Genomic DNA, 15,311 nt, shown 5'->3' with positions numbered 1-15,311 from the left:
TAAAAGTTTTTGATCCTCATGGGGACCAGCTAAATGTCCTCATAAAACCAAAGCTGTCTCACACACACATGTGGCTGAAAAACTGTGTGTGTGTGAGGACATTTAGCTGGTCCCCATAAGGAGACACACACACAAACAAAAAGGTGGTTGTGTGTAGGCGTGTGCATGTGTCTCCTTATGGGGACCAGCTAAATGTCCTCATAAAGTCAAAACATTCCTATACTTGTGGGAACGTTTGGTGTCTAAGGCACTGTCTATGTGTGTGTGTGTGTGCGTGTTTGGGTGCATGTGTAACTAGATCACCCTGAATGTAAGTCCTTTATGTGCGCCACTGTTTTATTTTTCAAGGTTTCACATGACACACACACAGAACGCACAGTCTCCGTTTCCCAAGAACAAAAGGAAAGCTCCAGCTTCTACTAAGCCGTCACACCATGTTAACAGCATTGTCACAAACCTGTGTGACCTCTGAGCCTTTCCCAGAATGCTCAGCGGGAGGTCAGACAGGTAGCGTGGGGGTCGATGATGAAGGTGTTGACACCGAGCCTCGAAACAGTGAAGCTTCTTTAAAACCCGACACAAAGCCACTCAGGGCAGTTCTTTAACTCTACGACCCGCTGCTCTGCTTATGTAAAACTTGGCTAGTGCTGCCTCTTCTTCATCCTAGTGCGTGTGTGTGTTCCAGTAGAGGCCATGGGCTTGGCTTGGATTAATTTTCCACTGTGCCCTGGCAATGCAGCCAGTCAAATTACTGCTGACAAATTATTACAGACAAATCAACTGGCACCTCTACATGCCATTACTACATTACCCAACATCCTCTGCACATTTAGCTGTCCATAAAAAGATTCTGTTCATCAATAAAACCGCATTTAAATTATGCACTTTGAAAGTGTTCAACTGAGCCATAATGAGGCAAAAAGAATCCATGTTTGTTCGGTGTCTGAATTTGTTTCTAATGCTAGTGCAGCTAGTCAGGAAAACTTTTAGCAACAACAATCTTACGGGAAAATAATCAACAACCAGATTACAGTTACCACCCAGAAATTCTTTTCCTCGAACAAAACTTTCCAAAAAGTTTCACACCTTTGTAAACAATTCCAATGTTTATTTATTAAAGAATGAAGCATCACTTTAATATGAACAAGTTAGCTTCTGTTATCACTTTTCTCTTTTGTAAAGGTAATTAGACAAAAAAACCCTTACTGTTACAAAGCGCTCACACTGGAGACTCCTTCCAGAAATGCTAATTCAGCACATCAACAATGAAGCATTTTCCTAAATCTATTTCATATTAAATGTAAAAACTTGTAAACTAAGTCCCTTGTTACTATCGAAACAATAATGTATCAGAACAAATGTGTTAATTTAAACCTGTGATTTCTGATCAGCTTATCCAGCACTATTTGTTAACAGAGCAGTTGTTACTGGAAATAAACACAATTCTGGTGCAAAAGAGTCACAAATTCACCAGTGGACGCATCTGACATGCCGAACGCACTGAGGTTCACAGCAGGAGTGTGTGCATGCTAATCTGGTAGATATAAGCTTCCCAACCTGGTTAATACAATTAGCCTCCAGTCCAAAACTAACAAAGCAAACGTTTAGTGCCGAACATGTCATGGCTGATCAGCGTCATTTGAGGTAAATAGAAAATTGTGCTGTTGTGATTTATGGCTGACGAGTAATAAACGCCCCTCATTAAGCCTTTCAGTATAAAATCTTTATAGATAATTTCCTGGAGATGATGATAGTTTAATTTGAAATGAAGAGGCCTAGGGTTTTGTTATGGCTGAATTTCTGGAACACAATTACAGGAAGAAGGAGAGGAACTAGAAGTGGAAGTCGATTGGGGACACTTCCTGTCCTGATTGCTGGGGTTTTATATGTGAGGAAAGAATAGGGAAAGAGAGAGAGAGAGAGAGAGATTTAATATACAGTTGTTAATAAAACTTAGAGATAAAACAAGAGAAAGAAAAAGAACAAATAAACACAGAGAGACAGAGACGAACTGACAGAGAAAGAGAGAAACATATTGTGTGTGTGTGTGTGTTTGGAGAGGCGGGGTGTTAAAACAGTGGATTAGCGACATCCTCTAACGGCATCAGAAAAGTCTCTCTCTCTCTCTCTCTCAAACACACACACAGCTGTGAAAATATATCCTGTCTCTTTCTTTCTTCATGTCTTCCAAATGTTGGGAAAACCCCCCAGACATTAATACCTAAAGACCACTTTCACTGCCTGTACAGACACACACACACACAGCTGACACAGCTGTAAACACTGCAGCATGTTCACCTTTTGCTTTCTTCACACATCAACCAGCCCACACATCCTCATAAAACACACACACAAAAACACAAATGGCACTTGATCATGCTGTTTCTCAACAAGCTTACAGTTCATACTTTTCCCCCCTGTAAAAAAAGCGGGTCCTCAGTCTTAATATAAACTGAAAGACAAATACATCATATGCTATTTGGTTAAGCCCACTGTTGCTAGGCAAGTGGAAAATATGGGCACTACACATAAACTAACTAATAACTGACCCTAGCAATTTAAATAGCTAGCACACAAGTATTAATTCTTTAATACACACAAATAGAAATGCACAGTGACCATGGAAACAAGACAAAAACATTTACAACATCAACATTTACCTCAGAAATATTCATAAATTGCTAAGAAAAGACTCTACGCTGCAATTACACTGTAGTTACAATGAGCTTTTACAGCTTCAATGTCTTCAAATGTCTAACAAATGCCTCCAAGCTACACAGCAGTACAGTTAGCACAATGCTATTAAGTCTTTAAATTCACAGTTAGCATGGAAACATCAGAAACATCAACATTTACCCCAGATATGTTCATTAATAACTAAGGAATTACCTTGTAGTTACACTTGTTAAGTTAGACTAGTTACAGCTGTTAAGTTATACAAGTTAAGACTGTAAGTCTTTAATACAGGGAAATGTAATGCAGTTACTATGGAAACAGGATAAGATCTTTGGAAAGTCAATATTTACCTCACTATGAAAAACACTAAAATTACAGTGTAGTAATGTTTAGCATCAGCTGCTAAAAGGTTGCATAGAATACACCAATAATACTCTCTACTTTTTAATGTTTTAGATACAACCGAGGCTACTATTGTGTAAACACGCAAATCTGTTAGCACGTAGCACAATTCATCAAGTAAATCAATTGAATCAAGCAACTGAAATGATTCACCTCATACCAATAAATAAAAGATAAAACAATTCAGTGAAAGAAAGCTATGAGTATGTGTTCTGAGGAAAAGATACTCGTTATATCGCAAACAAACTGCTAATGCTAAGACGTTTTCCTCAGAGGAGTGTAGGACTTGTTTATGTTCACATCATTGTATTGTGTACACACAATGAGCTATTTCACTATAAAATATGTTATAAATGTCAAATATAAAACTTTAAAATGTGGTTAATATTTGCATGAAAAAGAAAATTCACTAGGTAACCAATCGACTTTAAACTGCTGGAAATAGCAGCACACAACATATACCAAAAAAGTCTGTGGAAAAAAAGGGACCAGAGAACACTCCTTGGGTTGGTTCTGCTTAAGCAGCCAAATCATCACACACACACACACACACACACAAAACTTTTGACCGTTACCAGGCAACTGGGACCCTGGCAAAAAAAAATAAAGCTATTGTGGTGGAGAAAGTGTCGTAAATCCAGATCCGCGGAGGAATTCCAGCCCGGGGAAGGCTGAGGCATTCCCGTCCCACACGGAGAGAGAATAAATGTACCCTAAGACGGGCCTCAGCCTGAAAACACTGCCGCAAATCATTCTGCTCTGCTGCAGATCCTGTACAACTACAACACAAGTAAACTGCTGCTCATAACAAGATTGATGGCAAATCTGGACCTACAGTAGAACGTCACTTTTTTTCTCTTAATAACTCTTTATTCATTCTTCCTTTCCACTCCATTTGTTTTCAGTTTTTGTCGTTTTGCTCTCTCTTGTATTCAGGCATTCTGTTAGACACTTCATGTTTCGTTCTGGATATTAATATGAGAATGAAGGAAGGAATAAAACACATGCTATTATAGCAAAATCATCAACAACAGGGTCGTGGGATGGATGCAGCCTCATATTCCCAACAATGTTTTTTACCTCTTAAAGACAGACACCTCATATGACCAGCTGTCTTTTTTTTTCTCTCACTTGAAATTTGAAGACAAAATGCTGCTTGTCACATTACTGGGTAACGTCCTAAAGACATTCCTGAGGCGGGAGAGCGAGCCATGCTGTGGTGCAGGTAAACAATGCTAACATATATTTTGAACCCGCGAACAATTTGATCCGTAGTTTTCGATTTTGAATTTGTATTTAATATTGTATTAAGGTACTTTTAGAAATGGAACTTAAGATCATCCCATTTAAAAAAAAATTGTCTACAAACAAAACTAACAAGCAAACATTCACCTATGCTAAATTTAGCATCTAACTGACTTAGCTAACATTCAACTGCTAGCTAACTTTGACGTTACTTCACGCCGACAAATAGCATACATTTGATTAAATACTTCAAAGTTTTCAAAATGTACTCAATAGAAATGAACAAGTTTTTCTCTACTTCATTCACAGAGGCTTTGACATGTCTGGTGAAAAGTAATTAGCTTCTGGAACTAGAAAAATGGAGAGAATCATGAAAGCTTGAACCAAAACAGTATCAGGGTAGCTGCTATACATGCTAGGAAATTAAGCTGAATTTGTAAATGGATTCCTCGTTCAGACTAGCGGTTCATTGAAATGTTCCCTCTCGTCAAACAAGGGACAGAAGAAGGTCTTTGTTGAAAAGCAAAAGGATATACGCAACACTACCTTGAAATCCAGCCAATAACTCGACCTTGTGTAACGCTGCCTTTCGAAATCTTAGCAACCATAATTGTGACATTATTATATTACAGATTATGGGCACACTCAGGTGCACTCCGTCTCTCCCTCCTTCTCTCTCTGTCTCTCTCTCTCATTTCGTCCTGTTGAGTATCTTCCTATGAGCAGATGCAGAACTCAATTCAACTCAACCAAACCATCATCCATTCTCCAAAATTCTCTCACAAACAGCCGACATTCTCTGCTAGGATATAAAACAATCTCCTAAAATGACCAGTGACCACCCACCTGATCGCCATTTGATGATGTCACTAAACTCGTTTGCTCCGCCATCAGCTGTGCCCACCTGTGAAACCGAGGTCGCCATGTTAAGGAGCTGGAGCTGGACCTGGAGCGCTCACTTCTCACAGTGAATCCTGAAAAACAATCATTGACATATTTATTTATTTATTCATTTTTCAGAAAGATTCTCCTTCCTCCAGTCCTGGTTAAATCCAAACGCAGGGATGTTAAGTGCTGCAAGATTCATGATCTACTGTCTGACCAGGAACAAGAGATAACAACCTTGTCTAGAAACAAAGCAAACACTTTCAATCTGGATAGTTCTAAACACAACATTTTCATCTGTAGCCTTGTTATGTCTAAAGGTTTTTCCCCTTGTAAAACCTCAAAACCACAACTTATCAGCCGTCTCATCAAGGCTGACTGTAGTACTCGCATAACATGCCGTACAGGGAAACTAACCAGAGACAGGGGTTGTGGGATACGGCCTAACAACACCTACACATCCTAAGGTGGTTTTATGAGGCGTGTCTGCCGTAGACGTAGGTGTGAAATTATCAGCGGTGCAGCCAAGAATTCATTTCATCTCCATCTGAGGAATCACGATGGCAGTGGGGGTTGATTCTCAGTGGCCGACCATAAAACCAACCAAAAATATTTGACAGCTTGTGGTCAAGAAAGTGTGAGGTGTGTATAAAGTACACATACAATGCGGAACAACAAGGTAGGTGTGTGTTAAAATCATAATTATTCTCAGCTCACCTTCAGTCTGAGTAGCACAAGCATTAACACTCAACTCACTGTTTACCTGATGGGGGTCATGTGACAGTCAGAGATGTTCAAACCACACCAGTAGATTAGTTCCACCAAAGCTGGAAGTTTTTCAAAGAAGCTTTAATGAGAGTGTAAGCAAGAAAATCCTGTCCCTGTAGTCTTAGTCGCAAAGGTCCCAATGGCACCCAAATGTCAACAACAGACCACACCATGGAGGTGTGGTAGATACACACAGCAGAAGAATGCAGGTGCTGTACATGATGACGGTTTATAAATAGGCAGGAAATAATAGCCTCTCAAAAGGAAAAACAGCAAAAACAGACAGTGCAAGTTTCAAGCACTAATCACGGTTAAGGTATGAATCAGATTAAAAATGCACTTCTCATTCTTTTTGCAAAAATTTTGCTAATCCCCTCTGCCTCCAGCACTCCTTTCCAGCACAGTGGCCATTAAAGCACAGAAAAAAACACTTTGTGTTTAATCCATTACTGTTACATTACATTGATACCTCCTTCTGTCACTTCTAGCAGCTTTGTAAATTTATTGTACACACAACCGAGACAGAATTGCTGACCAGAACTCAAGAAAAAACTAGCTATTTTTGGCTAAACAGCACTAGTATGCTAATAAATTCCTTTCGTTTTTGCCTCTAACTTTCATGATAAATATCACAGCGTGATAAATACTGACAGTGTGAGAGATTTAACGGAAAAGTCGTTCTCAAAAATATCTTTCTAAAACCTACGGGATTTGTTTTGTTCTTTCATTTGCTCTAATAGTGATACCACTCTGAATAGCTCCACACTAATAATCACCATCCTTAACATATATCCCATTCTCAGATTAACAGGTAAAGAAGATACACTCACACTGCTGCTCAACAACGCGATCCGCTCGTCATCTTGACCTTTACTCCTGTTTTGATCCACACTGAGCACTCCATTAAACCTTTAAAAGGTTACTTGACGTTAGCCTGAGTAAGGCATCTGGGCTCGCGGCCGGGCAGAACGTCTAATCTGGAATGTTTGGAGAGTTTTGATAGCAAGTACATGGAGCATGCTGGATCTATTCCAAGAAAGGATAATCGTCAAAGAGGCTGTCAAAAGCTAACCAGATCGGCATGAAGGTTTAAAGAAGTGACGTAAATATCTAACTTTAAATTTCTGCAAGGAAATTTTAGCCCCTATTACGGCAATTCCCTCTGCAGTTAAAACTGCAGTTTGGAGTAGTCTCAGTGGAATAATGGTGCAGCCCTAGGCAACACTGATGAACCCATTGAATATTACATGACACACACACACATACCCTTTTGTTTGTCCTGTTCCTACAGGCCTCATTTGCCAAACTCACGTCCCTCAGCAGGGTCACAAGGCTTCACAAATTTATGTTTAACCTCCACTTCCTCTAACACACCAAATCCCGATCAGAATCAGGTACGTTAAGTTGAAACACTATTTTATTGCACAATTAAAATACACGTTCTCCAAACTGAGTAACGATAACAGTACACCATAAACTTTGTTGCTACTCTCTGATCATAATTCAAGCATTATCTAAAGATTAGCTACTGGTAAAATGAAGCTCCGCCCACTTCACTGTCATGTCACATTATGTCAAACCGTGCTTTCAGGTCCTCCTCTAAAGTTTGGTGGTCATGATTACGAATTGACTTGATGTGGTGTGTGTTCAGGGTGTGTTGGTTTGGGGAAAATAAATGGGCGTCATGATTAGTTAGGCGATCGATCATCCGCAAGACTTCAAACTACAAAGCTCTACAAACTACTGAGCAGCTACACGCAAAATTACCACCTGCTGTAGCTCATGTCAGCCATGTTTGAAATCGTGACAATGTGGTGAGGATCGAGTGTCATTATAATATTACTGAGAAGACTTGAAGGCAATGATATATCTTTAAAACGTTTGCTTCCAGACAGCTTGTTGATTTATGGGTCATTCTAATAAATATGTGTCAGTTTCCTTCATAAACTTTCTAAACCACGCTAACTAGAGCGGAAACGTTTAAACCACATCATAGGTTGTTTTTTGTTTTTTAGATCTGCTCTACTTAAAATAAGATTAAAAAAATATCTTAATAATATATGTTTATGAGCTGCATTCATCAGATTTGTTCTACAGTGTGTTCATTCCTTATCCTGATTCAAAAAGCTTATTATAGATTTATTTTCTCCCAATGTTGAAAATTGTTGGATTTAAGATCTAATTTTTAAGATGTCAACAAACCGTTTCTGAAGTGTCTTCAGATTTCAAGTTCAGCAATCAACTGACTAGCTTTTTTTTTTCAAATGTCATTTTTTGTTTATTCATTTATTTATTTGTTTATTTTACATCTAAATCACACGGGGGTCTTGCCTGTGAGCTTACATAGAGCTAGTGTGGGAAGAAGTCTGACACCTTGTTTCGAATACAGCTTTTATTTATATTATTTATTTTTTCAGACTATTCTTTCCTAGAGTCGACTTGTCTCTCGTTGAGAGCGCAGTGGAGGAGAAAATATTGCAAGAATATCAGATTTTCATTAGCAGGGGTTCTCATATGCTTTAAACCCTGTAGAACACACAGATCCCATCACTACCAAATTACTCCATGAAAAAACCATGGTCTGTTATTTTGATGAGTATAGTTATATTATGGTTATTTTCTGGAGCCAGAGTGTTTTATATCTGAGCTTTTTAAAATAGAACCCATTACAATAGACTCCTGTTAACTTTATTTATAAAGTAAATGAGGTCAGAAGAAAATCCTGACCCTGCTGTAGCTGTACCTCACATTTCCATGTGATTTTGAGAAGCATGGACTCACCTGTCTCACAAGATCCAGTCAATGAAGATCAATTAAAACAGTCAATAGATAACTCAGTGGTTTGGGACAAAAAGCAGCACGTGAACTTTAGAACCTTGTATTTCTTGTATATAAGATTAAAATGATTGATTTTGCACAGGAGGTGTTCTAATTAAGAGCTATTCATCATTGCTTTAAAGGTTAATGGAATACTAATGAAGTAAAGAATGCACGATGCCCTAAACTCTCCCCTCTTACCTCTGCAGAGTCTCTATGCGAGTTAAGTGAAGTCTCAGAGACTCAGTGTGGAAATAAACTCCGCACATTTAGGCTCGTTATTCCCCCCGTGCGCGTGAGGCCACATCCACAGCTCGCGCGTCCTCCGATTCTCTTTTCCACTCGTGTGTTTTGGACATACAAAAATAAAAGTAAAGAAACAAAACCACACGCGCACACGGATCCAAAGCCGAGCTCGAGCTAGTTTTGCTTTTTTTAAGCGCCTCCCCAAAAAAACAAAACAAGCTGACTAACGCCTCCGGTTCGTCCCCGGCGGTGATCCGAGCAACTTTTGGATTTTAGTTTCCTCGCAAATGATTAACACACCATACTGGTGGGAGAGTCGGCGTGCCGAACTTTGTTCCCAGCGCGCGCACCCGCCCCTCCGTGGCTCCGCGCGCGCCGCCCCATTCAGGAACTTCCTCCGGCGGAGGGGGAGAGAAAAAAAATGGCGTGAGCGCGGTCACGAATCCACAGGGAGCGTGCGCGTGCACGTGAGTATAACAAATAAACCCTAATAATTAAGCATTCTATTTCAATTGATAATTACATTTTATTCGATTACAGTGTATGAATAATAACTTTTTATTATTAAATTAAGATGCAATAAATATGGACCATTATTATATCTGAGTTATATTTTTAAAGAACTGTTCCTGCTGTGAGGGGAAAATATATATATATATATATATATATATATATATATATATATATATATATATATAAGATAATTAATAAAAATTCAAATAAAATAAGAATGTAGTTTTGTGATTGAAATTTGATGAAATTAACTGACTGTTTCGGGGGGGAAAAATATTGTCTTGAAACAGTAGGAACAAATAAATTTACTATTCATGTACTAAAAATATTTAAAGTAAATCATCTTTTGTTGATTTATTTTGTTTTGTCAAACTGAATGTAATATGAATTTAAGGTGTTTTTGTTAAAATTAAGATTTATTAGATAGATTACCTGAAAACTCTGAACTCTGAATGCAATTCCAAAGTCTCTTATAACACTCTTATAACACAACAACACAGCAACAAGTGTGTGTGTGTGTGTGTGTTGTGGACAAATACAAAATCACTAGAACACTCACAGGGAATGTAAGTAAATAAATAAAATAATAAATAATTAAGGAAAATAAATATGGAAATAAAACTGATTTATTTAAGGATAGATTAGTGGAGAGAAAAAAAATAAACAGACAAATTTACAGTGATGAAAACAAAGTGTCCGTCCACCATCTTCATCTCTATCAGCGTCTTCATCACCTCAGGCTTCATTGTGGAGAACTGTGGAGAAAATTGTTTAAACAACCTCACACTTTTGACAGCGAAAGCAATGGTTTAAAATGTTTTTTTTTTCTTCTGGTTTGTCCTCTTTTTGAGTTGAGATGTTTATGTTGCTTTGTAAACATCCTTGTACGTAACGTCTAACAGCAAACATAATGATGTAAGAAAATCTGACCTGCCTGATTCTTTTCTCAAGGTCATAAATATCAACTTTCAGGGGCTTTAATAATGTGGCTTTCCACATTTTATAGTTGAATTGAAATAATGGTCTTTATTGGGATTTTTACTATTTGATTTGCACGTGCACAATGTGTGTAAATCACTGCTTTTATTCTTTCTATTTGTAAATTATTTGCAAAAATGTTCATTGTGAAAAGGTTTTAGAAATGTGAATACTTGACACATGACACTAAAGTTGAAAGAAAACACAAATATTATATTGAATTGTGAAATCTCAGATTGCATTAGTGGTACAATTAAAAGTACTTACACACTTGCATTGTGATTTCATGGTCTACGATAAATGCACAGATTTAAGACACCTTAAGACACCATCTTTCTCATCCTTTGTGTACTCTTCTTTTCTTCACAACCTCCAAAAGTCTGACTAGAAACTCTAACGCTTATCTGATTTATCCCTTACTGATTTATTTCTGGAAAACTCTTTAGTGTCAGCCCTTGTAGTGTTCTTCTAACAACTTTTAATTCAATTGTCTAATTTTACTCATTATATTCAGTGCTTTGGAGGCAATGAACAACTATGTGCATTGGTACATTTGACTGAAATAAGAAATGCAATCACTGTTTTTGAATGTTTAGGAAACTGGATTTAAGGCTGTAGTAGTTAAACATGACCGACAGGTGGCAATGTGCGAACGTAAAAAAAAAATGCATGTGAAAATGTGAGGTATTTTATTCTTACGTTTTTTATTTGCCTCATCATTGGATTTTGCAACCACTGAAATAAAACAAATTAAATACATTAAAACGTTTTAGACTAATAAAAGAATAATCTACCAGGAGTGGGGTTCGAACCCACGCGGACATATGTCCATTGGATCTTAAGTCCAACGCCTTAACCACTCGGCCATCCTGGTAAACACGAGCACTTATTCCCAGGCTTCAGCACATAAAGAAACTCAATATATTTGTTATTTATATATATGGTTTTTATAAAAATGCGCTACAACTTACCGCAGCTTCACGGCTAGCTCCCTTATACAGTAGTTGTTGAGAAGTTCTCATATATTTCTCTTGGTATTTCTCCTTACATGAATCCCCGTCGCCATTTTAATTTCTTTTCCAATCCGTTCATACAAGGCCACTAGCTAAACATGCTAACTACTAGCATATGCGTACACTCTACCTGTTAACCCTAAGCACCCGGCTAAACCAGCTAGCGTTAACAATGCTAATGCTAATTAATCTAGATAACTAAAAATACATTTAACGTTAATGGTAAACGTTATTTCCTTTTTTAAAAAAGCATTTGGGTTTATTTTAAACCCATCTATAGTATAATAAAAAAAAAGTTCAGTATCGATTTCTAAAATAGCTCCAAGAACATCGTAGCGGGCTAAATAACAAATGGATAACTGTTCCCTAACTAGGTACACTTCAAGCCTCGTGAAATAATGGGCTTCACACCATATCTAGTGCACTAAGTATCAGATGTGAAGCGATTTAGGATTCCGCCACGCTTTTCTTTCACTTTTCGTTTTAAACCAGAAGTTAATTGGATTAATGAATGAATTGATTTCAATAAAATTGTTAATCTATACTTAAAAAAACAAACAAAAAAAAACGGTTATTAGTATTGCTAATGTAAAATTGCGTCTATATTACTCGCCATGAAACAACAATTCTTCATTATATATTTTTAACACCAATCATGTTTTTAATTCTAAATAATACTGTTAAACACAAAATCGTCAAAATGCTCAGAAATGAACATCAAAAGAAATACCTGAAGACCTGAAAGCCACAAAGACCTGAAAACTACACAAGCCAGTCTTCACCTGCTTATAAATAGGTGCAGAAGTTTCCAGAAAGTTCCCGTGGCTCTCAGACCAAGATAAGACAACGCCTGTGCAAATAAAACAAATGAGAATAACTGACGAAGGACCAAAACCTGTATTCTCACATGCCTTTTGTTGCTGTATATAGAAACTAAAGATCTGTGGTTAAAGAATGTTGTCAGCAAAAATCAATGCGTTTATCTTTTAAGAGTAGTGGGAAATGAATGACTGAAGACGTCTTTTCAGTCTAATCTTTATCTGTCCTATCTGAAATGAAAGAAAATTCTAATTTATTGATGTCTTTATGTCAGTGGTATCAATGGTATTACACGGTTAAGATAAATTCAGTGAAAATTGATCTTTGCACTAATTATTTTTAAAAAATGGTTAAAAGTTAATAAATAAGTAAATAAATAAATTAATAATAATAATAATAATAATAATAATAATAATAATAATAATACTTTTGGCTGTGATTTGGTCACCAGTGAATGTAATGAAATGTGAAAGATTAAACAGCAGTGCATACAGTACCTATGTAGCAGTCAAATAGAAACTAAAATAACTAAAGTTGCCAGTGCCAGATTGACTCAGTGAACATGCAAAGGGATTAAAAATGAAGGATAGATTCAATTTAAGGAAATGAAAAAAGAGTATTAACCTCCTAAGACCTGAGCTTGCATTTTAGATTTCTTCTACCTATTTGGGGTTAGGAGGAACCAATAAATATAATAACCAGATATTATCTTTGAACATGAAGCCACTTCTTTTCGTGTACAGCAGGTTCCAGTTACAAAGAATTAAGTATTATGGTGTACACAACCAAAAATGTGATGTCCTCGTATGTGGACGCCAGGTTGAGGTTAATGTAAACCTCCCTTTCTCTCTCTCTCTCTCTCTCTCTCTCTCTCTCTCTCTCTCTCTCTCTATGTCTTCCACTGTTTCCAGAGAAATGCAAAACAACAGCCTGCTTTTCCTCAGACTTCATGGTTTTGCATTTAGGTGGCAATGTGAAGCTTCAAACCCATTTTTTTTGTCTCAAAGCATAATGAGAATATTCTGTTACAGTTGGAATCCATTGTTCTCCAATAACTTAGACCCAGACGGTACACAGGGAATAGTGAAATGATTTTGGACAATCCTATTGATTGCCACACAACTAGCTAGCCCATCTTGTCCCGACCGGATGTTATATGTTGTAGACTGGTCTACATCTTTTGTATTTTCTCCCATTTTGAGAACCTGAGCAGATATTTTATGGAAGATTTTGGAATGGAAGGAGAATTTAACCATGCTGACATATTACAAACTTGTTTTAATAAAAACAATGCTAATACTACATTCTCTAATGGCTGAGATCACAAACAGTATACTAATGTACAATACTGAGTAGAATTTTAAGGCTAACATATTTTGAAATGTGAAAAAATTATTATCCTATGTAGAACATTAACATTAATAATAATTAGAAAAAATACACAGAACAAGAATAGCTTAAATTTGTTTATTTTCACAAGATCCAGTATCCTTTTACTGGTTAAAATCAGGCTGGTCCTCTTGCTTGACCTTTTCCCTCTCTCTCTCCCTCTTCCTCTCTTCCATTTTTTCCCTCTCTCTCTCCTTCTCTCTGTAGTACTCTTCTTTGAGGTCCTCCCTCTTCCTGCGTGTCCAGCCTTTTGCAGTGACATGATATAGATCTACGTTGTTGCCGGAGTATGCGTCCCTGTGCGTGGCCCTATAGACGGCTTCTCTGGCTACAGAGACAGCTTCATCAACACTTATCCCCCAGTGAATTCTCTCATCCAGGATTGAGTAGGCATAGGGAGAACCTGAGCCCACTGAGAAGAGAGCACCCTTCAAAAGGAGGCCATCACTGCACACATAAACAAGGCTTGGGCCAGAGTGTGTTGTAGTAGAGATAGCTACTGGTTTGGTTTTGGGATCTACAGAAGTTTTGTCATCCATTTCTGCCACTGGTCTCCTCTTGGCCCCCCTGTCACTTGTACATGGTTTCGTCTTCTTGCCCTCTTCTTCCTCCTCCCCTCCATCCCATCCACACAGAGTGGCAGCCACACACAGTTCAGTGCCTTTAAAAGGGTGTAGCATGTGGGATAACAGCTTGGCGGCACCTGCCGTTGACAGCCTCCGCCTGTATCGAAGCTGGTAAAGCCTTAACTCCCTCGCTAAGATGCGTTTCCAGAGAACACAGTCGGCCGAGGTACCTGACGTGGTCCCCACCAGGTGAGAATGGACAGGTATGATCTTTTGGGATGCCGGATGTGCTACCAAGCCTGCACAGCTGGATCGTGAGTCTGCTGCAGCAATCACACCACCCTGGAAGAGGAATCCCAGCGTGGTGGTGCCATGACCCAGAGGGAATGGTAGAGGAACAGAAGGAGAGACTGACAGAGGAATGGAGGAGTGGGTGGACAGTGAAGGTACAGAGTAGTGGCAATAATCATTGCTGCCTAGGTTTGGTTGGACTTGCCCAAACTGAATAGGGTTCTTCGTTAGGTATTCATACGACGGCACATAAAATTCCAGTGGATTTGAATTTCTGGTTTCCTGTAGCCATCTGGTACTGGAGCCACTTACGCAGAAGGTTCTCTCCAGAGACCTGGAACACAAACATGGAGCGTTCCATTGAAGATCATGAGAGGAGAAACCACACACATCCTGTAATGCCATGACTTACTGCCAGTCATCCAAGTGATGATGATGTGAAAAAAATGCTAATATTCGCAGAAAATACCAATAACTAAATAATTTTTAACAGAATTGAAATAAATATTCAGTCTGTTCCATTGTCTAAAGCAGGCAACGGAACATGAAATCAGATGTTTAGTTTAAGCGGACAGAACATTTCTGAATCTGACCTTTTATACATTTCCCTTATGAAGTGTTATCAGAACCCACTCCCATGCTCGAGTGTTCTCTGTTTCGGTTCATAGAGGAATGAAAACGCTTGAAGTTACTGAAGCGAAGC

At 38.1% G+C, this 15,311-nt stretch overlaps 2 protein-coding genes, 1 long non-coding RNA gene and 1 other non-coding gene across 8 annotated transcripts in view; all 4 read right to left on the bottom strand.

Annotated features, from left to right (window-relative positions):
* The window catches only part of utrn (utrophin), a 179,931-nt gene extending 170,533 nt beyond the window's left edge, over nucleotides 1–9,398 (bottom strand). For 4 of the 5 annotated variants that reach the window (XM_058410390.1, XM_058410397.1, XM_058410395.1 and 1 more), the window contains exons 1-2: nucleotides 8,995–9,398; nucleotides 5,170–5,297 (exon numbers count right to left, since the gene is read on the bottom strand). In XM_058410390.1, the coding sequence (XP_058266373.1) occupies nucleotides 5,170–5,248 (79 nt within the window). In that variant the 5' untranslated portion in view covers nucleotides 5,249–5,297; nucleotides 8,995–9,398. Of the gene's footprint in view, nucleotides 1–5,169; nucleotides 5,298–6,806; nucleotides 6,959–8,994 lie in introns of those variants that run through there. The other variant, XM_058410391.1, reaches the window with a different exon arrangement.
* A 668-nt stretch (nucleotides 9,399–10,066) lies between these two features.
* On the bottom strand, nucleotides 10,067–12,385 carry LOC131366108 (uncharacterized). The gene is made up of 3 exons (XR_009206766.1): nucleotides 11,502–12,385; nucleotides 11,230–11,265; nucleotides 10,067–10,307 (listed from the first exon to the last, which is right to left on the bottom strand). It is a non-coding gene; the product is annotated as an uncharacterized LOC131366108 (long non-coding RNA).
* On the bottom strand, nucleotides 11,322–11,404 carry trnal-uaa (transfer RNA leucine (anticodon UAA)). Its single transcript has one exon. It is a non-coding gene; the product is annotated as a tRNA-Leu (tRNA).
* A 1,470-nt stretch (nucleotides 12,386–13,855) lies between the features above and the next one.
* Nucleotides 13,856–15,212, bottom strand: psmb11b (proteasome 20S subunit beta 11b). Its single transcript, XM_058409746.1, has 2 exons — nucleotides 15,202–15,212; nucleotides 13,856–14,942 (listed from the first exon to the last, which is right to left on the bottom strand). Exons 1-2 carry the CDS (start codon nucleotides 15,210–15,212, stop codon nucleotides 13,856–13,858), a joined length of 1,098 nt encoding a protein of 365 aa, XP_058265729.1.
* Nucleotides 15,213–15,311: the final 99 nt, after the last annotated feature.

This window comes from Hemibagrus wyckioides, linkage group LG15 (genome assembly GCF_019097595.1).
Source record: "Hemibagrus wyckioides isolate EC202008001 linkage group LG15, SWU_Hwy_1.0, whole genome shotgun sequence".
Classification (NCBI taxonomy): Eukaryota; Metazoa; Chordata; class Actinopteri; order Siluriformes; family Bagridae; genus Hemibagrus; species Hemibagrus wyckioides.
The sequence above is the reverse complement of the archived record's forward strand: the minus strand, read 5'-3'. Positions and strand labels throughout refer to the sequence as shown.